The sequence below is a fragment of the Parasteatoda tepidariorum genome, chromosome 5 (genome assembly GCF_982258835.1).
Source record: "Parasteatoda tepidariorum strain Cologne lab strain chromosome 5, Ptep-v5.0, whole genome shotgun sequence".
Classification (NCBI taxonomy): Eukaryota; Metazoa; Arthropoda; class Arachnida; order Araneae; family Theridiidae; genus Parasteatoda; species Parasteatoda tepidariorum.
Window position 1 is genome coordinate 32,756,308 of NC_141759.1, and position 15,515 is coordinate 32,771,822.

The 15,515-nt window shown below is 27.2% G+C and overlaps 2 protein-coding genes across 3 annotated transcripts in view; one reads left to right on the top strand and one right to left on the bottom strand.

The window, feature by feature from the left end:
- Positions 1 to 11,278, bottom strand: part of SIDL (SIDL trafficking protein particle complex subunit 10) — a 34,947-nt gene extending 23,669 nt beyond the window's left edge. The window contains exons 1-7 of one of the 2 annotated variants that reach the window (XM_016054040.4): positions 11,100 to 11,278; positions 9,248 to 9,329; positions 7,291 to 7,426; positions 5,752 to 5,951; positions 4,489 to 4,796; positions 2,823 to 3,070; positions 1,264 to 1,410 (exon numbers count right to left, since the gene is read on the bottom strand). In XM_016054040.4, the coding sequence (XP_015909526.2) occupies positions 1,264 to 1,410; positions 2,823 to 3,070; positions 4,489 to 4,796; positions 5,752 to 5,951; positions 7,291 to 7,426; positions 9,248 to 9,329; positions 11,100 to 11,124 (1,146 nt within the window). In that variant the 5' untranslated portion in view covers positions 11,125 to 11,278. Of the gene's footprint in view, positions 1 to 1,263; positions 1,411 to 2,818; positions 3,071 to 4,488; positions 4,797 to 5,751; positions 5,952 to 7,290; positions 7,427 to 9,247; positions 9,330 to 11,099 lie in introns of both variants that reach the window. The other variant, XM_071185663.2, reaches the window with a different exon arrangement.
- A 55-nt stretch (positions 11,279 to 11,333) lies between these two features.
- Positions 11,334 to 13,929, top strand: LOC107440946 (protein jagunal). Its single transcript, XM_016054041.2, has 2 exons — positions 11,334 to 11,568; positions 13,402 to 13,929. Exons 1-2 carry the CDS (start codon positions 11,480 to 11,482, stop codon positions 13,889 to 13,891), a joined length of 579 nt encoding a protein of 192 aa, XP_015909527.1. The 5' UTR covers positions 11,334 to 11,479; the 3' UTR covers positions 13,892 to 13,929.
- Positions 13,930 to 15,515: the final 1,586 nt, after the last annotated feature.

Below are 15,515 nucleotides of genomic sequence, written 5' to 3' on the forward strand. Positions count from 1 at the left end.
TTTGCACTTGCAATAGATGGCACATTAAATTTATGCAACCAATTAAAATTAAAAAAATACCTCACTGTTCAGTTACTTTTTTTAAAAAAATGTCAATGAAATAAAGTGGTTACCAAATATTAAGATATGAAAATTTTAACATTTGTAGATTCAAAATTTAAATCCATTTATTTGGTGTGATGGTTTAAAAAGGTACCAGATTAAAAATAAACAAAATGCAATTGCTAAAAAACATTCTAAAATGTATTGTACTTCTAAAGTAAACAAAATGAACAATATTATATACATAAAGAATTTCAAGATTTTTAAACAAGTACATTATCAGTTTGAAGGGGAGGGTTTCTCCTTATGAATTATTGATTTTCATCAGTGAACTAAATTTACAATATTCTGAAAATTAAGCATAACAAATAAATCATATTGGGCATAACAATAGCATGGTTGCACAGAAACGAATAGATTAAATATTTTAGAGAAATTATTTTAAAATGTTACTGGCTATGTGTAGTAGTTAAATTCAAGTTTATTTCAAAAAAAATCCTAAATTTAAAATTTCAGTAGGACATATTAAAATTAATAGTATTATAGTATAAGAAAATAAAACTTCTAATACTTAACACTACATTTTTCTTTAATAGAAATCATTAATGAGGATATTTGCATTCAACATATATTTTTTTCATTAATAAAAACACTTATTCTTTAATATACTAAGTAAATAATTATTATAATATCTTAAGAGTGTTACTGCGAAACCACCATATACCATTACCAGACAAAAGACTTCATTCACTTCAAAAATATAGGAATAAAAAATAACAGTAGACATGTTCCAAGCACTCAGAAACAGACACCCATTCTCAAGACCTTTTGTGAGTGCTTGAAACATGTTGACTGTTATTTCCTATTTATATAAATTTTTAAGCAAATGAAGTTCTTTATCTGGTAATATCTTGCCTTTTCAGTTCCTTTGGATCATTTATTTAACGCAAAATACTATGTCAGTAAAATTACAGTAAAGTGAAAAATATATTTTCATTTAGATTGCTTTCAACAAATTTTTTAATTTAAATTTGCATAATAAAATTAACGTTTGCAAAATATTCGATAGAAAAAATGTTAGTATGTCAACACTGCATTAAAAACTTAATTTATTCTATATTAAACTAAAACTTGAAACATGATAACAAGATTTACTTTATACAAAGAAGTAAATACTTAAGAAACACTATAAAAATTAAGATAAATTATATTAAGCTGCACCTTTTCGCGAGCATATGCCCATAGTCCAGCACAATAAAGTGAATACTCTTTTATTTGAGATGTATCACTAAATTTTTCACACGTCTGCAATATTTCAAAACAACTCAGAAAGACCCAGCATGCCACAGAACCTGGGGGCATGGCTATCTATAAAAAAAAATCATTAAGTTAACATAAGTTATTGATACTTGATTTCCAGAAACAGCTTACAGTAGTGAAATATACAGATCTGTTTTCGTTTTTTAATGACCTACTTTCCACATTAGATTCAAAAAAGAAAAAAACTGATGTTGCACTTAATTAAAAAAAAAATTAAAAGTAAAAATAATAATTTTCCAAAAAATTTAAGGTTAATCTTTTTCTACCAAAGACGTTAAAACAGACTTAAGCATAGTTCTTTATTTAGAAATTTCTTCATTAAAATATGCATTGTTAAATAATTTCTTTCCAATACATGCACCCAATAAATTCCCAAAATAAAAAAATAAATCAATAGAGAAAAATTAAACAATAACAAAAAAGGAAGAAAAAACATGTTCACAGTCAGTCAAAAATCACAGACAAAATTTGACATTTCATGAAAATTCAAGATACTTATTAAATATTGAAACAGAGTAAAAAAAAATACTAAAAATACAAATACGAAACAATTACAAGTTTTAAAAAAATTTATTAAAATGTTTTCTTATAAAATTTTAAAGAAACATAAACAAAATTATGATAATTTTAAAAAATTATTTTTATTATACAGAAGAGTCCTGATTATCAGAGCCCCGATTATCAGAGTTTCCGCTTTAACCGAGCTATAAAATATTTCAAGTTTTTTTTTTTTTTGTTCCACTTCATTTTTTTTATTTTTAAAGCTATCGGTGAAAAAAATCTGAATTTTATCTTCCAAACACTCAGGAAAACAAAATTCAACAACTTGATCCCATAAATGATCGTTAATATCGTCAATACTGAAAATGAATCTAGCAAAGATGAAGACAGTGAGATGAAAATCAACCTATAAAAATCTTTCATACAGATGGGCTAAAAGCTATCGAAAGTGCTATTGAATATATAGAACAGCAAGAAGAGGCGACACCAGTCTTCCTGTTTACCCTAAAAAATTTTGAAACATTGCTGCAAAAGCGCCAAAGTAATGTAAAATCTATGTATGTAAAGTATGCTCTTTATGTGTTTTTAAGTAAGCTTTTTAATTATAATATGAATTTTATGTGGTGTATTTGTATAAAGTTCATGTTTGTTAAATATATTACATTAATAGCTACTTTTTCTCTTTCCTTTTTCATACTCTTCGCTTTAATCGAATTTTTCGGTTATCCGAGTTAGTCATGGTCCACTTTAACTCGGATAATCAAGACTCTACTGTACTTACATAATACAATAAAGAATGCAGTTACAATATTTTTAATACAAAATATAATGAGAGAAAATGCACAGCATTATAATCATCAATGCCCACTTTCATCAATTGCATAAATGTGTCTGTAGTTAATATTAGTTTACACTATGCCCTAAACTATAAAAATGTTGAATGAGAAATATTAACATACCTCGAGGGATTTTAGTTCACTGATACAGTTGTGAAGAAAGGGTAGAGTTCTTTGAGCAACTTCCCAAGGTCGACAAAGCAATAAAAGTAAAGCACACTGCCTTGAAAATAAATAGTTCCTTAAATCTAAGAGACATGGGTTTCCATTCAACAAAGTTTCGCGCAGCTGCATATATTTCTCACGAATCAAGCAAACACCAGACCACATATCACCTGAATTTGAATAGCTAGACAACCACTCAGGCATTTCTACAAAACAAAACATTAAAGTTTCAACTAAATACATATTGCTCAAGTTATGTGGGCAATATAAAATTAGAGAAAGTATAAAAGTTATTATATTTCAGTCCAGGAAATGTACTTTCATGTAATGTTTCAATAACACAACAACAAACAATATTTTCCATTACCCACTTAAGTGTAAGACTTTACAAATACTTAAACTTGAACACCTAAATCAAAATCAAACTCTTCTTTAGTTTTATATGTAATGGCAGATATCAATCATCTGTTATGAACCCTAGAATGAGTAAAATATTTTATAGTGAAATTTTGTTTGAATTTAAATTTAAAAAAATTCAAATCTAACTAAAATATTTTTCCTTCAAATAGAAAATTATTAAAGACCATTTATTGCAATGGAAATCACCTTTGAAATTATACTACTTTTATTGGTATTGCACATTTTAACATCAAAGGAAACCAGAAAAATTCCTTTTCTGGCTTATTATTCTTCATAAAGTAATAGTAAACAATGTTTTCCATTTCCTATTTAAATGTGAAAAATTACAAATACTTAAAATTGAACATCTAAATTAAAAGAAAGCAAATTCTCTTTATATTTTATGTACAATTACGAATTTCAATGATAACTGTTATGGAGATTAGATTGAATAAAATATTTTAAGTTTAAGTTTCATTTTAATTAAAATTTTAAAAAATATTAAAAACCACTTTTTACATTTAACTAAACTAAAACTAAACTCAGTGGCGCGACAGCCCATAGAGGGCCAAGACCTACTGTGCCCATCTCAGTTTTCTTGACGTTGGGCTCTGGGGTGCAGGAGCAGATGTTTCTGTCAGTTGGTCAGCCGAACGCGGAACCCTCAGTGTTTAGTTCCCAAGCATACTTGGTACTCATTTATCGACCCATTGAACGGATGAAAGGCTGAGTCAACCTTGTCCGCCCGAGGATCGAACCAGGGACCTGTGGCACGACAGCGCGAAGCGCTACCACTCAGCCACCGGGCGTCACTTTTCAGATTTACGTGGATGAAAATCACCATTGAAATTGTACTCTTTTATTGTTGTTATACATTTTTTTCAACGAGAAGTACAAATAATTGCTCTAACGTCAAAAGAAGTCAGTAAAATTAAGATAACATATAAACATAACATATGGAAAGATAACATATGGAATTATAAATTGGCGCATCTTCAATTCTCACCTCCAACATTTGAATTTATAACAAATTGAGTAAATGTGAGTGGATGAAAATCACCATTGAAATTGTACTCTTTTATTGTTGTTATACATTTTTTTCAACGAGAAGTACAAATAATTGCTCTAACGTCAAAAGAAGTCAGTAAAATTAAGATAACATATAAACATAACATATGGAAAGATAACATATGGAATTATAAATTGGCGCATCTTCAATTCTCACCTCCAACATTTGAATTTATAACAAATTGAGTAAATAAGGCATCTAATTCGTCATATTGCACTAAAGCTTCATCATAGAGTCCCAACATCTCCAAAACAAAAGCTAGCTCTTCCTGGAGAAAAAAGAAATTTTGAAAATTCCAACCATGCTCATTTCGTTTCTCCCTTTGAGTACGCATATGCTCTTCAAACAAACTCAATTGACGGCTGTACGCTTGCAAAATCAACCAACGTATTCTTTGCAGCAATAACTGCCAAGATTCAGCAGCACGAGAGTCATTCCGATTTGGATCCAACAGAGATATGCACCTGTAATATAAAATTTTTAAACAAGAAAAATGGATCTCCTAATTGAATAATTTTATGAACATAATGATTATCCAAAAGGAGCAAACAGTTTGAAAAATCACTTAAAAAATGCGCAATTGGTAGAATAATTTGCTGCATTCTATTTCGGAAACTAGAAAGATACAATTCTTACCAAGTTTTCAATTTAGTCACAAAACTAGTCAATAGATGGGGATGCTGAATGGGAAAAATTAAATATCCATGTTCTGTTGTAAATCAGTCTTATAGGTTGTTGCATTCTGTTGTAAATCATTCTTATAATCATTCTAATACTCAGCATTGTCTTCCGTTGACAAACTTTGTAATTAATTTTGAAACTTAGAGAGAATTAACCTCTGGTTACCTTGGAAGAAAGTACTAAACTGTATCTTTCTATTTCTACACTTTTACTTAATTGATCTTTCAAATTGTAAATCATTTTTTAAACAAAGGGTAAAAAAACTGATAATAAAAACAATTTTTAAATATAAGCTATGTAAATAAATTATCTTAGATTCTCAAAATCAATTCTTGAAATTTGAAAGTAAATTATAAGATTTGTAATTTTCTCTTAAAAAATTAATTTTGATACCCGAAAAATGATGTTGACCTACTTCTTTATTTTAACATTTTAAGCTTATTCTGTAATTTTTTATTTTAGGGCTTACTATAATGTGTAGATCAACACTTCATTCATTCATCTAAGATATTACAAAATTCTTAAGCAAGCATACTTAAATACATGATTTTGAGAAATGAAAAGAAAAAGTTTAGTAATTTATGTACAAAAAAAAATTTATTTTTTTTAAAGAGATTACATTTTTTTTATCATGAAGTATATAAAAATTAAATAAAAATATATTTGAAATCATTCTTAATAGTCTAAATTATTTCTACATTAAAGTAATTAAATACATAAATAAATAAAACTAGATACCTCTGTGAGCTTTGGCTTGGGAAGTCACTTTTTACTTTGTCTAAAACTGTAGTTCGAGGAAGCAATTTAGTTTTATTTGATTTTCTGTTTTCTGAATGATCAACAACCACAATTAGCCAATCATAAATCTTTCTCGCTTTTAATTTTAAGATCCAGTTATTTATATTTTCCTTCACTGACTGCTTATAGTGATCAACATCCTAAAAAATATAAAAATCATTTTAAATTATTTAAAATTTATACATTTTTTAAAACATAAAACAGGCAAACTCAATGTTTCTAATGCTATATTTCAATCAAATAATAAACTCCCTTAAAAGTTTTGATAATAAAACACAAAAATATATATATAATATGTATATATGTAATAAAAACAACTTTAGCAAGTATTTTTATGTAATTTTTTTTATCAAAATTCTCTTTATTTTATTATTCAAACAAAATCCTTTCTCATAGATAGTAATCCACATCTGGCATTTTAGCTCTAATTTTAGATTAAAGAATGTAACAATCACTATAATAAGTCAATCCCTTAAGGAAATATGAAAACCTATGAGAAACTTCCTACAAATTATTCTAGCCTATCATAATTGTTATCCCTTGTTAGACACATAATTACTTGTCATTTTTCCCTTTAAAGACCCCTAATGTATAAAACGATGTGCAAAATTTTCAGTGTAATTTTGATGTTTGCTCTTTTCACCATGCCTAAATAAAGAGTGATATGCAACCTTGTTTGATTTCATGCATGCCAGAACACTCGCCCTTAACTCTATCATGTAAATAAATATATGATTTTTATCTCACCAAAAAACTAGAAATGAAATCTGTAGATAACTATATTGTATAAAAAAAAAAGCTGCACTCTGTATACAAAGCAATTAACAAGGTAATTATAATGCTAAATGGCATTGTTACTATCCTGCAAAAGTTCCCTCTTTTCAAATATATTGGCATATAAATGAGCATAAATATCAAACTTTTATAGCTTTATATTATCTTGAAATTCACTTAAATAGAAATACTACAACTAAATAAAAAGGTGATATAAACATAAATAAAAAGATTATTTTCAGTATATAAAAAAGAAAAAATATCTTAGAAACATTATAGAAGCTGTAAATCCATGTTCAAAAAATATATGCATTTCAAAATGAATTATAAAGCTTTAAAAAAATATTAAAATAAAAAGTTCAGCAAATCTATTTTTTTTTTTTTTTTTTTTTTTTTTTGCAAAATATATGCAAATAATAATAAATTTCGATGCAAAATATATGCAAATAAATAAAATTTCAGCAAATAACTAGCAGTTTTAAATAATTTCAGAAAAATTACAAATTATAATTTCTAAACCTATTTATGATATTAGAACCACTAAATTACTATTTCTAATGGTAGATTACAAAAATAACTGTAGAAAAAACAAGAAAAATCAACAGCAACAAAATAAATAATTATAATAAAATAACAGTGAACAAATATAGTCAGTTTACTGTATAGTCCATAGAAATAAAATAAGTATAATTGTAATGCACTAACTTGGCAGCTGGTCCAGTATATGTGAAAAAATGCTTGTCCTAGTAAATTTTTAGTTCCTTCAAGTGGAAGACGTTCCTCAGAAAAAGGTATGAAATTTCCAGTTACATACACTAACTTTGGATTTCTCATATGAGATCTAAAATAGTACAATTGTTTTACAAGAAAATTCTAAAAATATAAATTTTAAAAAATGCAATATTTCAGTAGATAATAAGTAAAAAATAAATAAAAAAACAATTTCGGTAAACTTATTTCTTTTAAAAATTCTTTATAAGAGTGTTAAAAAAATTTTATTTCAGAGTTACTTTTTGACTAGGCATATGTTTTAAAAAGTAAAGTTTATTAAAATTAACTATATTATATTATTAAGATGCATCTACTGCCTTGCCAATTAATAAATTAATTTTAAAGCAGAAAAATGAAATTTGAAGTTCATTTTGAAATTTTATTTCAAACAAATATTAATATTAGTCAAAGACATTAGAAAAAAATAACATAATTTAAATAAAAAGTTAGAAACCAAAAATAAGTAAAACGAAATTTTAAAGATATGTATGTTAGAAAAAAGCAGCACTTCATCAGGAGACACACTGGAGTCTTTCTGTAGTCAGTGGTTTAACCAAAAGCTGACTGTGCCCTGAGACCCCATAATGGAACAACTAAGTAAGAAAATGTGATACCTCTTATTTTCTTATTTAGTTTTTCCATAGTGGCACCTCTGGGCACAGTCAGCTTTTGGTTTAACTACTGACTACAGAAAAACTCCTGTGTGTTAGCAGACAGTGTCTCCTCTGATGAAGTGTTGTTTTTGCTAGCATGCATATATTTAAAATTTTGTTTTGCTTGTTTTCGATTTCTAACTTTTTAATAGAATTGTTTACATTTACATAAGACAATTTTGGTTTTAGCTGCTTTTAACACTTTTCAATTTTGACTTATTATTTTAAAGTTTTTATCTTAAAACTTGTTAAAATCAATTTCATACTTTGATTGCAAAAAAGTAACATATTTTTAAAGAAATGCAAAATCATAAAAGGATAATAACCAGGGAGAACAAAATAAGAGACTGAACAGCAATTTCAGATAAGTTTTGCCTAAGTTCAAAACACACTGCATTTCAATGTCACAATATGCTTACTTTATGAGACAAACTTAAAGATTAAAATATGAATAATTGAAAAATTATTTTTAATATAAACATTATTTAAAACAGTTTTATTCAAAATATATCCTTTAAAGTGAACTATCTAAAAAGGGCAAACTACATAAATTTTGTAAATATACACGTTGGATTGAAGAAATATAACCATTTATGATTGAAAGGGCTCTGAAAATCTACTTTTTGATGAAATATACACGTAACCAAATCACTATAGACAATCTATAAATGCAGACTTATTGAATGACAATGAGTTTAAATTTTTCGTTTAATGTGTTTCACCTCTTAGATAATATCACTGGCATTGTTGGTGGGGAGAACAGTAAGTATATTTCTTTGTCAATATTTAAAAATCTCTAAGATACTCTCACTCAATGCATGAGACAAATAAAGAAAATTATCACAAGCTATCATCAATTTGAATTCCTTAAATTTAAAAACAAGAAAGAGTTAAAAATAATTAATGTTTTTTTCATGCATCAAGCAGAATTAAGATTTTTTTTTCCCTTATATGTGAAATTTTAAAAAATTCTGTGTAATTTAGTTTCATACCCCTTAAAAATCTGCCTACTGGATAAAATAAATGTAGCGAAACAGAATTTTGATGAAAATCTGGATTAAATTTGTAGTACAGGTACAAGCTTTTAAAGTTATATTTTCAATTTCAGTAACAATAAACAATGTGGTTCCTCATAAATATCCATGATGTTATACATGGTAAGCATTTAAATAACAAGTAAAAAAAATTTACACATTTTCAGTTCATATAGAAAATAATAATAATAATAATAAATAAACCTTTTCCATTCTACTGATTCTTTAGGTAAATTTTCTACCAAACTTTTTTTTAAGCTTACAAATAACCTCTCGTCACCAGCACCTGTTAAAAATAATGAAAAATATTATTTATGAGATATATTAAGTTCATTTGCAACTTCGAAATTATATTCATAACTATAATCAATAATAACTATAATTAATCAATAACTATACTTTTACTCAACTTTTTTTTAAATTTTATTTAACAATTTGGCAGAAAATAATTAAATAAGTTTAGCAATGGTAATTATTTCTGCAATTAGAACTTTTTAATTAGAAAAAAAAGCCCCTGGGTGTCAGCAACAGCTATAAGTAAAGTGTGTATTTTATGGAATTTTGTAAATAAGTTCATTCACGATATGTACATTTCTTATATTATTTTTTTAGTCTACTAATTTGTTATAATTATTTTAATTATATCATTTCAGTTTAAAATTCTATTTAAAATGAAGTTTTACACCCTTTTTTGAGGTTTGATGATGATGGAATATACTAAAATTAAACTCTACCATAAATTACATCATTTAAGTAAAAATGTGTTAATTCTTATAAGTGGATTTCCTTATAGTGGATTTTCAGTCACTGTTGATTTATTGAAAATGATGATTGCCGACAAATTAACCACCAAACAATAATAGCCTGGCCAATTTTTCAATATTAAAACCAATTATGAAAAGAAGTCTTAAGCCAAACACCTTATTAGACTGGGGGGGGGGATTTCCATATTGTGATATGTGGCAGAATAATTGGCAAATCTTTGAAACTTCCGGGCAGCCGCCCGCGAAAAACTATAAAAAAAACATCACAAAAAGGGACCAACTCGAAAGGTATAACTCATAGCCACCCCCAGGCAAACATCTTCGTGCTTTTTTTTTTTTTTTTTTTTTTTTTTAAAGAAATCTGCAAGCCTAAAATCTATTGGGCACCTTGGCAATTGTAATTGGTACGACAGATCACGATACGGAAATATCCCCTAGACAGCGAAGTAGTCTTGATTTTTTCACCGAGCATAACTGTCAGCCACACAACATAGCATTGGCCTGGTTTGTGAACGACATTGTTCCTTCTGTGGTGGCCTTTTCCAAATGAATGGTCACCACACTTTTCATAGCTTCTTTGAACGTCGATCACTGAGACATATTGGAAGTCGAAAAGATGTCTAATGATGAAATTATTCTTAGCGTTACTGTTTTCCTATTTCTTTGTGTTCTGTTATTGTTATACTCTTAACCCTTTGTCATTAAAAATAAGGAGAGAAAAACATTGTCATTGAAAATGTGAAAATGCACTACTCTTTAAAAAATAACTCATTGGTTAGAAATTTGAAACTATTTAACAGGTAAGAACTCCAAAGATTATGGGTTTTATCCTAATTGTCTCAATCCTTTCAGCATTCTTTTTTTCTCTAACATAAAGCTTTTAAAAAGACTTAACATGTTTTTGTTCACAATTAAAGGTATACGTCAAAAATTAGAAAGTTGGTTTTTATTAAAAAACATAAAATGAAATAATGTTCGGTAGTTCATACTTCTTAAAAGACATCTAAATGAAATCACCAAAAGAAAACAAGTTCTGTAACAAATGGAAATTAAGAAGCACCAATGTTTCTTAAAATATTATTTTACCTTGAAATTGGATTGGGATTACATAATCAACTACAAATTACAATCAAAAACAAGAACGCTTTTTACATAAAAATTTATGCATGGTAGCACAATCGTCGTAACAAAATTAGAATTTACTTTTATGCGAATCGGAGAAAAATTTTCGGTACATTTCAGGAGTTATTTTATACACTGAGAATGATTATGAATCCAAAATTTAAACTTACAGGTAATGAGAGGCTTACTATCCATTTCAAAAATCTATTATGAACCACACTTCATGTCATTTTCCAGAAATTAAAATTAAAACAAAGGGGAAATGCTGTAATAATTATGAAATAACGAAAAATTCAAATTTCATTGCAGACGACAACCACCTCTCGTTTAGGAAAATAAACAAACGAAATTTGCTGCCATACGACATTTACTTAATTCCCATTAAAAAAAAATCTGAACTAAATGCAGCTCAACTCGACTTTTGTACCAGACGACGCGATTTCCGCCACGGTGTTTCATTTTTATTTGAACGGTGTGTAAATTTACAAATTGTCTGATTATATGAAATTTCATTACATGTGATAATTCCTACAATTCTCAGAAATTAAAGATGTCTTCCAAAGGTGGTCCTAGAGCAAAAGGAACTGACGGTGGTGATTTTGGACATCGTGAAAAAGTAGCATCCCATTATCAAATAAGGTTAATATGCATGAAACGTTGCTTATAATCTATCTTGTTTCACAAAAATTTGCTGTAAATAAATGTGTTTTGTAATAATTGAAATGTTGATTATGATAAAATAGTTATAGTTGTATAATATATAATAGTTACATACTTTTTGATTAAATAGTTAAATGATTAAATTGTTTTAGCAAAGTTTTCTTATACCTCCTTGAAGTTAATGTTATGTAATCAGGTACTTTTGGTTTCCAAATTGTCTATTTAATTTGATATTTTATGTTCTTATCAATGGTGCATTAAATAAATTCTTTGCTTATATCCTTTTTTATGAGAATTATCAAACAATGTTTGATAATTTTTTTAAATCTTTATTAACGTTTTATTGATTTCTTAAATAAAAATTTATTTCTGTTCTACTACATTCTTTTATTTAAATATCATAGACTACTGTGTAATATAACCAAGACATTCTTTTTTTAAATTTGTTAAAGGTACTTTAGCTTTTAAAATTAACGAATATAAAGACAAGTATATGGTACTTTAATTTAATGTGTTTAATATGTTAAAAGTTGATGATTTTTTTTTTTTTTTTAAAATTCCGCCTAAATAAAATGCCTGCGTACAAGAAGATTTATATATTGGTACCTGCTCTATCTAATTACATAATAACACAAATGCACTAGCTGCTTAGCTGGACTATAAAAAATTTTCGGTTGAGATTTCCTCCAAAATTATGGTCCTTGTTTTAGTTATAGCAACTTTTTCAAAATATTTTTAGAAATTGAAGTTCGTATAGAATATTGAAGTTCGAAGATAATATTTTCATTAACTAAGAAAAAAGTTTAATTTTATTTTTCACAACTCTTGAATAATTTAGCATGTGTGTTAAATATTATAGTAATCAAAGTATATTCAAATGCTGCAAAAACTAAATTTAAGGTCATACTCCTAAACTTAAAAAATTCTAACAAATAAATAAACAACTAAACATATAAAGTTATTTTGGTTATATTTAACTCAGCAGAAAACATAATTTTTCTTTTTGAGCACTAAGTTAAAATTATTGCAGACCAAAATTTTTCTCTAGGTTGTCTTAATTTCCCCTGGACCTCGTTTGCGCAATTTTGACATATCCTATCCCCGGGCTGTTTACAATAATACTTGCATTATTTGCTACTCAGTTAATTAACCCTTTTATCTTAAGATCTGAAAAATTAAATTAAAGATAACACTCAAAACATGGCTACCTTTACACTTTTTTATGCCATGATATTAATTTCATTAAACCAATTTATGGATCATAACCTTTTAGAATTTAATACAATACCACTAAATCATATAAATGGTAATATTATATTTAAATTTTAAAGTAATTACCGTTCTGGTTATAGAATATTGTTGATTGCACTCGGGGCCAGATTACCCATTAGGCCAAACTAGGCCATGTCCTGGGGCCCCCTTAAAATGGACTTTTTGAAAATAAATTAAGAAAAACAATGATTTTTCAAAATGTTATGATTATTTTTTAGTTCTAATTTAATAAAATAAAGTAAAATTTAATTTATTATTATTTATTTTCATTTTAAATATGCTTTCTTAAATGAAAAGATATATAAATACTTTTATATTTGAATAAAAAAAATATATACAAGAAAAAAATTTATCTAAGAGTCCCGCATACGCTTAATCCGCCCCTGATTGCACTCAGTTCCCCACCCATATCAGCAATTTATTGTAAGTTCCCGATTATCTTGGTTCTGTACTATCTGACCTGGTAAAAAATGAAGAATTCTAAACTTATTGTTAACTAATCTTTTTTGGCAACTAATTTTTTTTATTTCTCTCTTACAGCTCAAGCAACAAAAGGAAGCTGAAAATAGCCATTGGTTTCCATTTCCTTTGCTTAATCTTTATTCTTCTGAAGTCAGCTCCCAAGATTTTGCAGTTCTTCGAGATTTCCTTGAAACAGTATGTAAATGTAAGTTTACCTGCTCCAGCTTTGTGGGAGCTTGTCTGGCTCAGTAGCGCTGTTTTCATACCATTTGCGCTTTATGCCACCAGAAAAAATTATCCCACTATAATGCAAATTTATGCTATCGGTACTTTTGTTACTGGTATTTCGCCATTAGTTTTTGGCATTATATATCATTCCAGCGATTTCAAAATGTTTGTGGTGTCTGATACTGGAAGTGTAAAAGTAGAAAAGTTTTATGGAGTTCCAATTGTGTTGATCACATCTGTTTTTATTACTGTTACATTCCTTATACATTCCTTGTCTATCATGACAGCCATGAATCTAGTTAAAGCATGGACTCCAAAATCTGGAAAGAAAAAATCTTAATTATTCGCTGTTTTTTAAATAAAAAAAAATTATTGTAATCAATGAGTTTTGTCTCTTTTTTTTTCTGTAGTTTTTAATCATTGACCTTCTAGGTGTTTTTTCTGTAGTATTTAATCATTGACCTTCTAGGTGTTAGCCCTAACTTTCACTGAACCTTAAGCCAAATGACATGAACCCAATTTTCTAAAAACTACTTTAAATTTCATTTTAAGTAGTGTTTAGAAAGGAAATTTTCAAACAACTAAACCTACAGTTTGAACTAGCCTATAAACTAATGTAGAAAACTAAGAGCTACTTAAGTTTTCTAAATCAATTTAAAATTATAATATTGCACAGTTTAAGGCATTGCATGTTAACCGTACAGTGCACCGCCATAAAAATCGCCCTGAATGATTTTTAATTTAATGATCAGATTTTCATGTACTAGGACTAACTTTTTATAGTTCAAGGGGGGACCTCAAATATGCTAATTAGCTAGTGCAGACTATATTTTAAGTTAAATATCAGACACAAGTACATAATTTCTCAGAATAAGCATAACTTTTTCTCAACGAATTGCGATCTCTGACGCCCAGAATGTATGGAGTAGCCACAATCCTGGGAAATATAGTATCAATAGTTAAGTGGGGTAAGTAGTCAAAAATTTAGACCCCTTAATTTTACATATTTCGAAAAATGGAATGAAAAATTTTGCAAAAAATAATAAAATTTAGTTTTCTAAAGATAATTCCAGGTAGAGAGCAATTTTTTTTTATGATTATTATATATAATAATAAATAAATTTTAAATTGCAAGGTAAGTTTTTCATATTTTAACGAATGTAATTCTCTACGGCTAAATACAAAATTTGTATGAATTCAGTATAAACTGTGAAATTAAATTTTAAAAAAGTCATATATTTAAAAATTCGATTTCCCAGGGAGTATTCTATCATTTTTTTTTCTATTTCATCTCAGAGTTGCATCCTTTAAAATGATTTAAAACAAAATTTTATAATTGTGTACAAAAATTTTTCAATTTGCTTAAAATGTTCTGCAGATATAGCGAAATATGTAAGAATAATTAACATTAAAAGGGTTTAAACTTCATACTGCTCTTTTAAGCAAATTAATGGGACCATGTTTCTCAGATTGGGGAAACTTCCTATGTATTGGGGGTATAAAAAAAGGTATATGTTTATTCAGGGTTAAGTACATTGTTGTCTGATTTCGTATCTTGAAATATAATCTGTGCTAATTTAATTAAAGTATCAGACTAAGGCTAATTTAATTAAGGTATTTTTTTAAAAAGGCTTACATTTTTATTTTATGGAAGCAGGGGTCCTAAAATTTCAAATTTAAAGGTTAAAAATAAAATATTTTTCAAAAATGGGCAAATTTGAGCTCAAAGCTACAAAACTTTTCATGTCAGTAACAACTGTACAACAAATTGTAATGTATTGTACTTCAAAACATTTTTTTCTCTGTGTTTTGAACTGCAATCTTAATCAAAATTTCAGAAAGATAATGAAATAGAACTAAATATATTGTATAATATTGAATTTTTTAAAAAAAAACTTTAATAATCTTACTTAAAATGTGGTAAAAATAAAAAATTCAGACTTCAGCTTAAAGTTCAAAACATC